We start from the raw sequence: 15,380 nt of genomic DNA on the forward strand, positions 1-15,380 counted from the left end.
AAATGAGATTGAGGCAAGATCTCATTTGGGGCATCAGAACAAGAAGGGCTGTGTAAGGGCTGAGTTGCAAGGGTGATAAGAGGTGATGGAAGATTGGAGGAATGAGGGATTGGGAGCCGGGGACTGAAAATGTGGATCTGAGTGTTACCTTTTGGTCCTGTTTCTCCTCCAGTGAGCTGACAGTTGCATACATGTTTCTCTTTCCTTATTTTAGCCTCACAACAAGCCTGTAACTTAGGTTAGGCTAACAGAAGAACAGAAGAGCCCCATGGCGCAGAGTGGTAAAGCTGCAGTACTGCAGTCGGAGCCCTCTGCTCACAACCTGAGTTCAATCCCAGCAAAAGCTGGTCCAGGTTGACTCAGCCTTCCATCCTTCCGAGGTCGGTAAAATGAGTACCCAGCTTGCTGGGGGAAAGTGTAGATGACTGGGGAAGGCAATGGCAAACCACCCCGTAAAAAGTCTGCCGTGAAAACGTGAAAGCAATGTTACCCCAGAGTTGAAAACGACTGGTGCTTGCACCTTTACCTTTTTAACAGAATATTATGGGCTCAAGGTCACCTAGCAAGATTCATAATAGTGTGGGGATTTGGAGGATAAGGGTGATGGAAGATTGGAGGACTGTGGGATTGGAAATGTGGATCTGAGTGTTAGGTTTTGGTCCTGTTTCTCCTCCAGTGAGCTGACAGTTGAGTACATGTTTCTCTTTCCTTATTTTAGCCTCACAACAACCCTGTAAATTAGGTTAGGCTAAGAGAATATTATGGGCTCAAGGTCACCTAGCAAGATTCATAAGTAGTGTGGGGATTTAAACCTAGGTTGTCTTAGTCCAGCATTCTAACCAGAACAATGCACTGGGACAGGAGAGTATAGGGTTATGAGGCCTTCTGAAAGTGCTTCTGCTCTTTTGAGTTACATAGGAAGGTAGTGCTTGTCATAGTGACATTGCAGCCTGATAACCCTAAACGACTGGAATTTCACATCCTGATTGAATTAACCAGCCAGTTTGTTACCTGCAGAATTTTTGTTTTTCTTTTATTCTTATCTTTATGTCCCACATACACGGCATGTAGGCTTCTGCCTGTCTTAGAAGGCTGGGAGCATGAGATAAATTGACCTAGCACTTGCTACGCTGGGCAATGGTAACTATGTCAATTTGTCTTTACTTGGTGCTGACAGAAAAATTGTATATGACTACAGCATTAAGACTGTAATTTGTTAGCCTTTTTTTTCTCACCTTTATTTTACCTAATTAGCAGGGCTTTTTAATAGAAAAAATCCAGCAGGAACTCATTTGCATATCAGGCCACACACCCTGATGTCACCATTGTTTCACACGGCTTTTTGTACAAAAAGCCCAGCTGGAACTCATGTGCATATTAGACCACACCTACTTACACCAAGCCAGCCAGAACAGCATTCCTGTGCATTCCTACTCAAAAAAAGGCCTGCTAATTATTATCTGGACCCCTCTACTCCACACGGTTCTAGGGAAGGTGGATGGCTGTTCCTTTATGCTCTGTTTTTCCCTCTCCTTGACAGACTTGGGGACCAGTTCTACAAAGAAGCCATAGAACACTGTCGCAGCTACAATTCCCGGCTGTGTGCTGAACGCAGCGTCCGTCTTCCTTTTCTGGACTCACAGACTGGAGTAGCTCAGAACAACTGTTACATCTGGATGGAAAAGAGGCATCGGGGACCAGGTAATTATTTATTTTAATACATTTATATTCCACTGTACCCTGTGAACGGGCTCAAGGCAGTTTACAACATAGTCAAACACTTAAAACATTAAAACCAGTAACATCAGTACATTAAAACAAATGAACCTCCTGGTTCAGAGCAGGTATATTGTTTTAGTACAATTTCCAGCTGGCCAGTAACCAATGATGACATATTTCAGATGGGCCATTGAAGGCAGGCCTGGCGCTAGGGGTTCTGGCACCCCTAGGTCGAGGCCTGTCCCCCCGCCCCCCCTCACCACCCGGGGGGTGCCTCCTCCGGGCAGGGAATAGCCGTTCCGGGGCTGGATTCTGTTGAGCCCCAAATGGGGCTTGTGAGGCAGGTGAAAAGCAGCCTGCATCCCCTCTTCCACAGCCAGGCAGGGAAGGCAGACAGGGCCCAGTGCACCAACGGTGCTGCTGCCACCTTCCATCCCTGCCTCCCCACTGGGGCAGGAACCCAACCGACTCCCATCTTCTCCTCTCGAGGAGCGGTGCTGCCGCTCCTTGGAAGCACTTTTGGGGGTCAAGCAGACCTCCAGACCCCCGCCCCAGGATGGTGATGGGGAGACAGGCAGGTGGACAGCAGCGGGGTGTGGGGAGGCAGGCAGGTGGATGGCAGGGGGGTTGGGGAGGCAGATGGCAGCGGGGCCAGGGAGATGCAGGCAGGCAGATGGATGGCGGCGGGGCCGGGGAGGCAGATGGCGGGGTGCAGGGAGGCAGAGGCCAGTGGGGGGCATAGGCCAAGTGGCGCCCGAGGTGACTGCCTACTTGGCCTACTCCCATGCGCCGGCCCTGGTTGAAGGTAAAATGCTTCAGCAAGGGAGGCCAGTTTAATTTAATTTGGACGCCTGCTGCCTCACCCAAAGGCTTGGAGGAACAGCTCCATCTTGCAGGTCCTTCAGAAAGGTAGCAAATCTGGCAGGGCCTTAATCTCTGATAGGAGCATGTTCCACCAGGTCAGGGCCAGGGCAGAAAAGGCCCTGTCCCTAGTCAAGGCTAGGCAGACATCTTTAGAACTGGGAACAACCAGGAGGTGTTGATTTTATGATTATAAAGCCCTTCAGGACACAATGGGGAGAGATGGTCCCTCAGATATGTTGGTCACAGGCCATGAAGGGCTTTAAAGGCCAGTACCAGAACCTTGAAATGAATCTAGGACTCAGTAGGTAGACAATGCAAATAGTGTAATGCTGGCCAAATACCCACCCATACAGGCAGCACCATCAGAACATAAGAACATAAGAGAACCCATGTTGGATCAGGCCAATGGCCCATCCAGTCCAACACTCTGTGTCACACAGTGGCCAAAAAAACCAGGCACCATCAGGAGGTCCATCAGTGGGGCCAGGACACTGGAAGCCCTCCCACTGTGCTTCCCCCCAGCACCAAGAATACAGAGCGTCACTGCCCCAGACAGAGTTCCAACAATGCCCTGTGCCTAATAACCACTGATGAACCTCTGCTCCATATGTTTATCCAGTCCCCTCTTGAAATTGTCTATGCTTGTAGACACCACGTCCTGTGGCAGTGAATTCCATGTGTTCATCACCCTTTGGGAGAAGAAGTACTTCCTTTTATCTGTTCTAACCCGACTGCTCAGCAATTTCATTGAATGTCCATGAGTTATTGTATTGTGAGAAAGGGAGAAAAGTACTTCTTTCTCTACCTTTTCTATCCAGTGCATAATCTTGTAAACCTCTATCATGTCACCCCTTGGTCAACGTTTCTCCAAGCTGAAGACTCCCAAGCGTTTTAACCTTTCTTTGTAGAAAAAGTGTTCCAACCCTTTAATCATTCTAGTTGCCCTCTTCTGCATTTTTTCTTGCTGTAATATCTTTTTGAGGTGCAGCGACCAGAATTGTACACAGTATTCCAAATGAGGCCACACCATCGATTTATACAGGGGCATTATGATACTGGCTGATTTGTTTTCAGTTCCCTTACTAATAATTCCCAGCATAGAGTTGCCTTTTAAATTGCAGTCGCACACTGTTGCAACATTTTCAGAGAGTTTTCTACCACGACGCCAAGATATCTCTCTTGTTCACACCCAATCAATTTGTATTTATAGTTAGGTTTTTTGGCCCCAATGTGCATTACTTTGCACCTCATTTGCCACGTTGATGCCCCCTCGCCCAGCCTCAACAGATTTCTTTGGAGTGCCTCACAATCCTCTCTGGTTCTCACCACCCTGAACAATTTTGTGTTATCAACAAACTTAGCCACTTCACTGCTTACTCCCAACTCCAAATCATTAACGAACATGTTAAAAGGCATTCGATCCAGTACTAAGCCCTGCGGTACCCCAGTGCTTACCACCCTCCACTGTGAAAATTGCCCATTTATACTCACTCTCTGTTTCCTATTAATTAGCCAGTTTTTGATCCACAAGAGGACTTGTCCTTTTACCCCATGACTCTCGAGCTTACTTAGGAGCCTTTGATGAGGAACTTTATCAAAATCTCTCTGGAAGTCAAGGTAAACAACATCTATTGGGTTGCCTTTGTCCATATGTTTGTTCACCCTCTCAAAGTACTCTAACTGGTTAGTGAGACAAGATTTTATTTATTGATTGATTTGATTTATATCCCACCCTCCCCACTGAAGCAGGCTCAGGGTGGCTCACAGTATAACCTTTTTCGCACACAGCTTACCTCGCAGTCACAATCCTACGCAGGCTTTTGCGCAGCAAACGTAAACTGCAGTTTACGTTTGCTACGCAAAAGCTGCGGCACTTCCTGTAACTTCAGCGCAGATGGTGGGAAATCCGCCCAGACGCTACGGAGGGAATAGGACTGTGACTGCGAGGTGAGCTGTGTGCGAAAACGGTCTATAAAACCACAACAATTAGATCAAAACATATAAAATTACATTACATATAAAACACATTCTATAATTAAAACAATCAAAATTAATTCTGTGCTAATCTCTTTGGTAATACATATTTCTCCAGTGGCGGTGGTATGTCTTCAGCTTCCTACAATATAAGCTCCATTTCAGTTGAATGCCAACTGGAAGAGAGCAGTCTTGCAGGCCTTGCAGAACTGAGCAAGGTTCCGCAAGGCTCTCACTTCCTCTGGCAGTTGATTCCACCAGTGGGGAGCTGCAATCAAGAAGGCCCTCTCTCTGGTGACCTTTAGTTTGGCCTTCTTTGGCCCGGGGATTACCAATAAGATTTTGAGATCCTGAACGAAGTACCTTATGGGGAACATATGGGGAGAGACGGTCCCTAAGGTAGGCAGGTCCTAGGCCATATAGGGCTTTAAAGGTAATAACCAGCACCTTGTAACGAATCCGGTATACTATTTGCAGCCAGTGCAGTTCCCGCAGCCCCGGCTGTATGTGCTCCCACCTGGGAAGCCCCAATAGCAGCCTGGCTGCCGCGTTCTGCACTAGCTGTAGTTTCTGGGTTCGGCACAGGGGCAGCCCCAAGAAGAGGGCATTGCAGTAGTCCAACCTCGAGGTGACCGAGATCTTCCCTTACAAAACCCATGCTGAGTCTTCCTCAATAACTTTTGTTTATCAATGTGCCTACTAATTCTCTCTTTAATAATGATTTCCACCAACTTTCCCAGTATTGAAGTCAGACTGACTGGCCTGTAATTTCCCGGATCTCCTCTGGAACCCTTTTTAAAGATGGGGGTGACATTAGCTACCTTCCAGTCCTCAGGAATGGAGGCAAATTTTAATGAAAGATTACATATTTTTGTTAGGAGATCCACATCCACAAAGGAGGTACTTCTTCACCCAAAGGGTGATTAACATGTGGAATTCACTGTCACAGGAGGTGGTGGTGGCTACAAGCATAGCCAGCTTCAAGAGGGGGTTAAATATTGAACTTTGATTGGTTAGCGGTACCTTTAGTATTGAATTTAAATTTATAACTTCGGGGAAGTCAAATATTGGAGGGAGGGGGGGTTGAAATATCATATGGGTTAGCATAGAAAAGATACAATTAAGTTTTGTAATCATATGTTATCAATAAATTGTTAAAACACAAAGAGGGGGTTAGATAAAAATATGGAGCAGAGGTCCATCAGTGGCTATTATATATATATATAAATTTTTGGCCACTGTGTGATACAGAGTGTTGGACTGGATGGGCCATTGGCCTGATCCAACATGGATTCTATTATGTTCTTATGTTCTTACATGTTCATCTTTGAGTTCTGTCAGAACTCTTAGATGTATGGCATCTGGGCCTGGTGACTTATCAGTTTTTAAATTGTCTATCAGTTGTAGGACCTCCTCTCTCGTCACCTCAATCTGACTCAGGTCTTTCAACACTCCTCCCAAAATCAGTGGTTCTGGAGTGCCCAAACTCTTATCTTCCACAGTGAAGATGGAGGCAAAACAGTGCGTTCAGCTTCTCAGCCATTTTCCTATTGTCCTTCAGTAATCCTTTTACCCCTTGGTCATCCAAGGGCTCCAGTGCCACCCTGGCTGGTTTCCTGCTTTTAACGTAGTTGAAGAAATATTTTTATTGGTCTTTATGTTTTTTGCAATATGCTCTTCATAGTCCCCTTTTGCCTACTTGATTACAGACTTGCATGTTATTTGCCACAGCCTTTTATTAACCTCACTTGGCAGATGCACTACTGCATTTTGCACCATCTGGAGTTTCCAGATTAGCCCCAAAGGCAAACCCACATAGAGCGAGTTACAGTAATCCAGTCTGGAAGTAACCACTGCATGGGTCACTGTAGCTAAATCTTGAGGGAAGGAATAGGGTGCTAGCTGTCTGATCTGCCAGAGATGATGAAAGGCTGACTTGGCAATTGCATTGAGCTGGGCCTCCATAGAAAATGAGGCATCCAGGACCACTCCCAGGCTTTTCACCTTCTGGGCCAGCACAAGTGGTGTGCTGTCCAAGGCTGGGAGCCTGATACCTTGTTCTACTCCACTCTGGCTCAGGTACAGGATCTCTATCTTTAGCCGGCTCTGCTGCAGCCATGCAGTCATGGCCCCCAATGCCTCAGCCCGATGGTCTGGGGTGGAGTCTGGACAACCATTCATCAACAGATAGAGCTGGATGTCATCCGCATACTGGTGATAACCCAGCTGAAACCCCTGGGCTAACTGAGTGAGGGGGCATAATTAAACATCATTGGTGAGATAATTGCCCCCTGGGGCACACCACATTCAAGTGGGTAGCATGAGGAGATCTGCTAATTCTCTCTCTCATAAATTGTAAGTAAACCAATTTTAATTTTTTCCGCCGTACCAAGGACCACCCTCTGTCTCCGACCATGAAGAAAGGAGGAAAACAACTGTATGGCAACCTCCTGATCACCTATGTTGGTGAGGCAGTGGGTCATGAGATCAGAATCAACAATGTCAAATTCTGCTGTCAGATCTAAAAGCAATAGCAGTGATGTCCCGCCTTGGTCCAAGAGCCTCCAGAGGTAATCTGTGAGAGTGATTAATGCAGTCTCCATCCCATGGCGTAGGCTGAAACCAGCTGAAATGCATTAAGGACAGATGCATCCTCCAGGAAAAGCCTGAAATGGTTCAGCATTATCTTCTCAACTACCTTACCCAGAAACAGAAGGTTAAATACTAGGAAGTAGTTGGCCAGGACCGTAGGGTCTAGTGTTGGCTTTCTCAGAAACAGATGAATCACTGCCTCTTTCAATCTCTCCAGAAAAGTCCCTGAAGAAAGGGACAAGTTGACTATTTCACCCAGAGGGGCCCCAATGCCATCCCCACATGATTTAACCAGTCAGGATGGACATGGATCAAGGATACAGGTAGCTGGCTTCATAGCTAACAGGATCCTGTCAACATCTTCCCGAGAGAATTGGCTGAAGTGGTCCAAAATTGGACCTGAAGGCAGACAAGGGACTTCCAGTAGCAACCACGGCCTGGTGGAGAGACAGGACTATCTGCAAAGTAGGTTGCAAAAGCATCACAGCCAGTTCCCTACCATTTTGCTTGCCTGATAGCAGTGTAGTTAAAGATCTAATTGTTCTGAATAATTAGGCTGGGTCTGACTTCGTAGACTCAATGGAGGCTGTATAGAACTCCCTCTTAACAGACTTCATTGCTATTTCATCCCAAACTTTTCTTTCCCATGGCCCAGTTATTTTTATACTTCTCCTTCATGGCCCACTAAAATTCGGAGGTGGAGCCAGGAGACTTTGGGGGTGGAGCTGGGAGACAGGAATTATGTCATTTCCTGTGGTGTCACTTCTAGGTCAAGGGCCAAGTGATGTCACTTCTGGGACACACATATCCAAAACTCCACCTTTTCCTGTGACATCACTTCCAGGGCACTCCCCCAAACCTGCCTCTTCTTCTGAAGTAACTTTGTTTTTAGAAAAATCTCTCTGAAACTCATGCTGAGCCAAAATGGGGGTGGAAAATGGGCAGTCTGCAACTTTTTCATACATTCCCAGGGTCCTCTCTCTCCACACCCACACCTGCATGTACCTATCAGTTTGTGTGTTCTTCTCCAGCTTGCAAGCACTCCTAATGCCCATATTCAATTGCCTGCACCACCTACACACTCCTTCCTCAACAGCACTGGCCAGTGTATGAAGTTGGGAGTGCTGTTGCCATTGCCATCAGCAATGCTAGCACTGTGTACCACCCACACTGGGCCCTGGCAGCTGCTGTACCTCAAAATATGCTGACACATTTAGTAGGCCCTTCCTTCAGCTGCTACTACTGGAACCCTGCCTCAAGCTACAACCAAGCTTGCTTGGTTTCAAGAAAATCTTTTGACAGCTATTTTTCATACTTTTCCTTGGCTGAAACACTGGGAAATTGCTGTGAAAGGTATTAGAGCATTGTACTGCAATTAAGGAATTAATTTCAAGTTATATGAAGTTCATACAAGCTTTTCTGCAGTTATCCCCAAAAGGATATTTATGAGGGGCATGAAGCTTTTTACTGGCTGTGTTTCCCATGCCTTTAAAAACAACCTGTTGTGCAGATATTTAGCCAGTGAACTCCTTTCATCCTTTTTAATATCTACAGGTGGAGTTTAATTTTGGTGTCAGACGGCTGTTAAAAGCAGGACCAGTAATATGGTGCCAAGTTCATAGTACCACCACTTTCAGTGCTGTTGAGATATACAGCAGTGATCTCCAATAATCTCTTTCTGCCCCACACCTCTCACTCTCACTCACTCACACAGAAATCTCATAGAAAGGCCAGCTGGCTACAACAGGGGGTGCCAACTTTTCATTGGCAGAGTTCCTATGTCTGCAACAACAGTATGATGAACAGAAAAGTTTCATCCAGTAAAAATGCAAGGAAGGAGGGAAGGAAGAAAAGGAAAGAAGCCATGTTGGATCAGGCCAGTGGACCATCCAGTCCAAAATTCTCTTCCACAATGCCCCAAAAGCACCATAATGTCCACCAGTGGGGCCAGGGCACTAGAAGCCCTCCCACTGTTGCTCCCCCCTCAGCACCAAGAATACAGACAGAGCATCACTTGCAGGGAGGGAAGGAAGGAAAGAAAGAAAGAAAGAAAGAAAGAAAGAAAGAAAGAAAGAAAGAAAGAAAGAAAGAAAGAAAGAAAGAAAGAAAGAAAGAAAGAAAGAAAGAAAGAAAGCCTTACCATCAGATGACCCCAGCCAGCAACAATTCTGCCCAGGGGTTGTTTGGTGAAAAAAATAGCTACTGGAATGCCCACTCCCCACCCCTCCAAGCTGAAGAAAACATCCCCCCCTCCCAGGGAAATCTCCCCAAAAGGACATACTGCAAGGCACATGAAAGCTCATACCTTAAAGAACACTTCATGGGTCTAAAGTGCCAGTGGACGCCAGCTTTTCTCTCAAACACTTGCAGGGGGGGAAGAGGGAAGGAGAGACAGCTCAGCTCCTCTCTGCACAACACAGCGATGGGGAAAGGAAGGAAGCCAATCGGAGCTCATGCTTTGAAGCCTGTGTCAGTCTTCAAGCCTAGCTTTTCTCTGCACAACACAGAGATGGGGGAAGGAAGCCAAATGAAGCTCAGGCTTTGCAGCCTGTGTTAGTCTTCAAGGCTAGCTTTTCTCTGCACAACACAAAGGCAGGGGAAGGAAGGAAGCCAAACGGAGCTCAGGCTTTGCAGCCTGTGTCAGTCTTCAAGGCTAGCTTTTCTTTGCACAACAGAGAGATGGGGGGAAGGAAGGAAGCAGAGCAGAGGTCATGCTTTGCTGGGGGTGGGGTTAACTTTGGCTTTTCTTGTAACCCAGTAGTGAGGCTGCCATGGCCCGGTACCTGGTCACTACCCTGCAAATGGGAAACACCATCATAGACCTTCATAACTGTTCTATAAGAAGCACTTGCCTCTCTGTCATGAGTACGCTGCCATACTCACTCTAGTTGTCTCAGCTGCCGCTTCATCCTCCGCAACTCCGAAGTATACCATGGAGTGCTTTGCTGCAACAGTGGAGGGGACGCTGGGGAGTGATGTCATCGATGGCTATGGAGAGTCACAAATGACAATCCTCCACCATCACATCTAATGAACCGCTAGGGGGCATCAGATTCTGCAGAGCCTCCTGAAACCACTCAGGGTCCATTTGGTTTGGCAGGCGAGCATAAATACACTCACTGCCTAAACAGGGAGAGTTTTGCACGTGCATCCAGACCTTCAGGGCAAAGTGGTCTGATCATGGAACTTCATTCACAGCCACCAGATCCACGTGCATCCCCATCCCAAAGATCAGAGTCAGCATATGGCATAGTTGTGTGAATGCCCTGTGGAGTTCAGTTACTAGGAACACTTAAGTTTTCAAGCATCACCCACAGAGGAGAACCTGTCTAAAATTACTGGCCTGAATGAAATCTCTTTTGTTAACTACATTTAAGAAGGCCCTTATTATCCCTTGTCCTCCACTTTCTATCAATAGAGCTGATTCTGTAACTTTTTCTCCCCAATGCTGAATCATATCAACCCTTTTATTCTTATTGATCCTCATTGCAGAAGGGCACTGGAGTGCAACTATCCAAGAGAAAGGAAATGTTCTTAAACAAGATTGTGAGGAAAAGGCACTTTTAGATTGTTATTGATGCGCTTGAAAATAAAGAACCTTCTTTCTGAACAGGAAATGAACGTTAGCGTGCTTGCAATCTTCAAGCGTTACTGTTACCTGTTTGAAAAAGAGAGATTAGGTGCATCATATTCTCTATTTACCCTTCTTTATCACACACAGCATAAAAAGTAATACATTTATTCCAGCTGTGTAAAGCTCATGCTATGTAATGTTAGGTGATTCTTTTTTTCTGTTTTTTTTTAACCCCAAGCACAGAGAATGGGATTTTCAGTTCAAAAATTATTATTTAAAGCTGTATTTTTAATACACTGTGGAAAATAAACATGGTCCTACCATTTGACATCTGTTTGGTACATTTTTATTTTATTCTTCTTATGGGGATCTCAGGCTAGCATCCTCTTTTCTTCCATTTTATTCTCACAACAACTCTGTGAGGTGGGTTGTAGGAAGGTGACTGCCCCAGGTTCACTCAGCAAGCTTCAAGGCAGAGTGGGGATTTAAATCAGCATCTCCCAGATCCCAGATGGACACTCTGTCCACTTCATCACACTGACTGTCCTCCACCTAACCTGCATAAAAGGTCTATCTCCAGCAGAGTCCATTGTGGGGGTGTAACAGTGTATTTAGGATTGTACTGCTGGTCAGAATATTGACCCAAGACAGAATTTAGTGTGGTGTAGTGGTTAGTTTCAGAATAGTCCGTGAGAGACCCATGTTCCCATTCTACCATGGAAACTCATTGGGTGGTCTCATGCCAGTCACTCTCCCTCAGCCTCACCTACTTCACAGGGCAGTTCTTGTGAGGAGAAAATGCAGGGAAGGGGGAGAGAATGATGTTGCAAGATGCTTTGGGTCCTCATTGACCAGAATAAATATCTAAAACAAATAAAATTTAGGCACATTAACATATCCCAAAGAAGAGATAAAGAAGAGTGTAAAGAAGAGTGGCAAGGTTGGTGGTGATAGAATAAAGTTAAGCTTTTCAAAATAAAGCTGCAAAAATCCTTTTCCTGTTTGCTCTTATTCATGGTATAGAAAAGGTATCTAGCTTGCTTGTGATAGATCTTGATTTTGGGAGAGAGGTTTGTTGCTGCATAAGCAACACAGTGGAGCCTTTTCTCTTCATTCTCAAGGTCACAGTCACTATGGGCCCTAATCAGTTGTTGCAATCCCGCTGTGAATGAAGGGAAACAGAAAAATTCCTTTGCCCACCCACCTCTGAAATGTAGCCAGTTATGAAGTGGGATGGAAAACGCAGTTGAAGTTTCCCAGCAATACAAGCTACATAGCAATGGACAGCTGGTGTGGGGTGTGCATGAGTGCATATGAGGAAGCCTAACACAGGAACTTGTTTTAGGGCTAATAGCCCAGTTTTGAAGAAAGTATTTATTTCTTCTTGGGGTATTTATTAAGCTTCTCTTTTGTCTTGGGGGCCTTCATGTGCCTAATAGAAAAATGGTATTGGCACAGCTTCCTAACACATATACATATATATTTCTATGTAATGTATCCTCCCATCCTCAATGGAATGATTTCTGCTCCTGGGTTAGACCTTTTTATTTTTATATGTTTGAACTGAGCATGTGTGGTTATACAGTTGTTATCCACAGCTCATTCTGGGAGAAGTGCAAGCTTGCTGCTGATAGAAAGTAGCTTTCTGGTTGTCTCTGTGTTTAGCAGAGGAACTATGTAGGAATGGTGCCAAAGCAACTAATTCTTTTGCCTTTTCTGTCACTAAACTAGTTAGGCAAATCTATCTTGCCTCCTTCCCTGGACACACATCAGCTGCAGCCCTTAAATATATGTTGTATGCTTAAATGTTACAGGATAGCTGCCACAATTCATCCTCTTTCATGCCAGTACAAGGGAAAGGAAGAGAAAGAGTGTGGATTTCCTGTTATTATAGGAATGTGGAGATTAATTCATGTTAGGCATATATATTTCCCTTGTATCTTCTGAGAGAAGCCTTCCATGACTGCATCACTAACCAAATCTAAGACATTTAGAGATTATTGAATCCTCTCTTGTATTCATCCTGTTATTCTGGTAGACAATTTGCATACCAATTTTGTGCACTTTGGTTGGGGGCTGTAGCATTCGACAAAGTGCAGGAAAGATCTCTGCAGAAAATAGGTTCTTTTTGCCTCTCCCCCTAGAACATCCCTGAATTAATAATGTGCAGACCGCAGTCAACAGTGACTCTGCAGTCCCCCCCATCAGCTGTGTGAATTTTAAAAAACCAGGGCATCAGCCCAGTTGAGCTCTCTAATACAGGGGTAGCCAAACTTTCTTAATGTAAGAGTCATGTAGAATAAACGTCAGTTTTTTGAGAGCTGCAAGACATAAATATCAGATTTTCAGAGACGCAAGGAAGGAAGGCAAAAAGATGGAGGGGAAAGTGGAAAGAAAACAACTTTAATTTTAAACACATTGTCCAAGCCACCAGCTGGCTTGGCTTAGATAAGTGTTTTAAAGAGAAATGCCTTCTCCAAGTTGGCCGATGGGGTGATGGGGGCTTCGAGAGCCACACAGCATGTGTGAAAGAGCCACATGTGGATCCTGAGCTGCAGTTTGGCCACCCCTGCCTTAATATATGTGTGCTGGAAGAGGTGTGTCCATTGCATGAGTGCTCTCTGAACAATGCATGCACAAACATTGCATTTTAACTGCTTCATCCCCTTCCAGTTCTTCTTTGCTGTTTTTCATAGTTGTGGTTTAAGGAGTGGTCTGTATTTAAAAAAAGCAAGTTATATAGCCCACTACTCCACAGCATGGGCTTGCAGTACTGAATAATCCACAACATTAAACATGTCTTTTCCGTATACATTTAGTATATCAAGAACAAGGATTTTAACCCTGTTCTCTCCCCTATTTACTAGTTTATTAGTATATACAGTTGTGTGACACACATCCCCATCTGGATTCCGTAGTGGCACATGTAGAGCTTCATGTGACTTTCTTCAGCTGCTCCACAGGCATGTTTTTGAATAGCACAGTAGTACCTGATGGAAAATTCCTTCCCATTTATCCTGCTTTTTTGCTTTTGCAAAATTGCAGCTTTCTCATTGCTTTGCACTTCTTCGTTAATTTACACTAGAATCCAGAAGCATTTTCCCCTTGTTGTTCCACCTGCATTGCATCCTTTGTATTCAGTCCTCTGAATAAAGGTTGTATCTCATGACAAACAGTTCAGGGTTAGTTTCACACAATACTGCACACAATTCTTTTCCTTCCTTCCTTCCCTCCCTCTCTCCCTCACTCCATCCCACCAGCCTTTCACTCTAGCTTTGAGTTATGACTCTTCTACACTAATGAGATAAACAACATAACTCATTGTGGGTCCAGTTATTTCCTTTATAATCAAATGGTTGGAAACCTCTGTGGTTGCCCTATAAGGCACTGAAGTGCAAGAGAACAAAAGGCGAAGATGACACATGCATTGGCCACATCATTGTAGACGGAGCTGTGGAGATTCTTGGAGTAGCTGGAAATAGCTGTTTGTTTGTTTGTTTGTTTCCCTTGTCTTGTCTACTAATTCAACATTTTGTTTGTCAAAAACCAGTCACCTTCCTTCTCCCGCAGAAGTATTGTATTAATGCATCCTTCTGCTGTTTCAAATTCAGTAGTTTCTGCTTTTGAAGATCACTTGAGTAAAATGAAATCTTCTTCGCAGATGAATATGACTGTAGTAGTACTGCTTGTTAGCACGCAGCCTCAGCAATTAGGAAAAGAGAAGCAGATTTTTATGTAGGGCATTTTTCATCCCTGTTGTGCCTCTTTCTAGTCTAGCTGCTAGGGGTTATCTGCACAATCAGCTTTTTGAGCTTGAACGCACTCTGCTGGGTAGGAGGAAGGGCAAGCAAGGGGGGCTTATTCCTCCCACTACTCAGGAAGCATGTGCATGGGTGCCCAACTGGAGAAACAAAAATGGGGGGGGGGATCTGTTCTCTTCCCTCCTATTGTACCCATAATCTATGCTAAACTAATCAGAGCAGTTGTGCTTGCCCCAAATGAACAAGCAAATAAAGATCTTTGCATCTTGCTTTGACACACACCCGAGTCTGAGTTTTTCTCATATGATTATGTGACTTCTCTACATCAGTGCTGGTTGCCAGTTGTTGCTACTGTTGTCTGACCAGGGGCCTCTTGCCTCCCCAGCCTTAAAAAAATGCTTCTCTCAGTTTGAGTGACCTAATTCTTCATTGTCAGATAATGTTCTAGAAGCATGTAACTCTCTGTGGTTCAAGGCCGTACATGACACTTTCAAAACACAGCCAAGGATTGCCAGATGCTGTGCATTTGAAGGACATCTTATGTATTAATTTGTATTTTAAAAGAATAACCTCTTGTTCTTGAATGAGTCCCTTATAGCCCATCATTGGTGTCCCTTGTTTCAGATTTCAGCCCTGCCGAAAGTATGCTCTGTAACTGACATCACAGGTCTGCAGTGACAGATATTTCTGAATGTTTTGATGTCACAACCTTGGAAAAGAAAAAACAGGTGGAGGGGAAAGCTTTGCAATGCATTTCACACCTTTCATTCCACTTCACGTCACTTTGAGCTAATCGTGTGGGAAGCTTTATAGTGATGAATCAGCTGTTTGTTTCCACTTTGTATGTGCTTCATCTTTAAAAATAATGTTTAGTGTGCTGTCATTCGCATTTGTTT

At 44.9% G+C, this 15,380-nt stretch overlaps 1 protein-coding gene across 4 annotated transcripts in view; it reads left to right on the plus strand.

Annotated features, from left to right (window-relative positions):
• The window catches only part of DPF3 (double PHD fingers 3), a 328,225-nt gene that overhangs the window by 167,627 nt on the left and 145,218 nt on the right, over nt 1-15,380 (plus strand). For all 4 annotated transcript variants that reach the window (XM_060261375.1, XM_060261377.1, XM_060261374.1 and 1 more), the window contains exon 2: nt 1,541-1,701. In XM_060261375.1, coding sequence (XP_060117358.1) covers nt 1,541-1,701 — 161 coding nt within the window. The remainder of the gene's footprint in view (nt 1-1,540; nt 1,702-15,380) is intronic.

This window comes from Heteronotia binoei, chromosome 21 (assembly GCF_032191835.1).
Source record: "Heteronotia binoei isolate CCM8104 ecotype False Entrance Well chromosome 21, APGP_CSIRO_Hbin_v1, whole genome shotgun sequence".
Classification (NCBI taxonomy): Eukaryota; Metazoa; Chordata; class Lepidosauria; order Squamata; family Gekkonidae; genus Heteronotia; species Heteronotia binoei.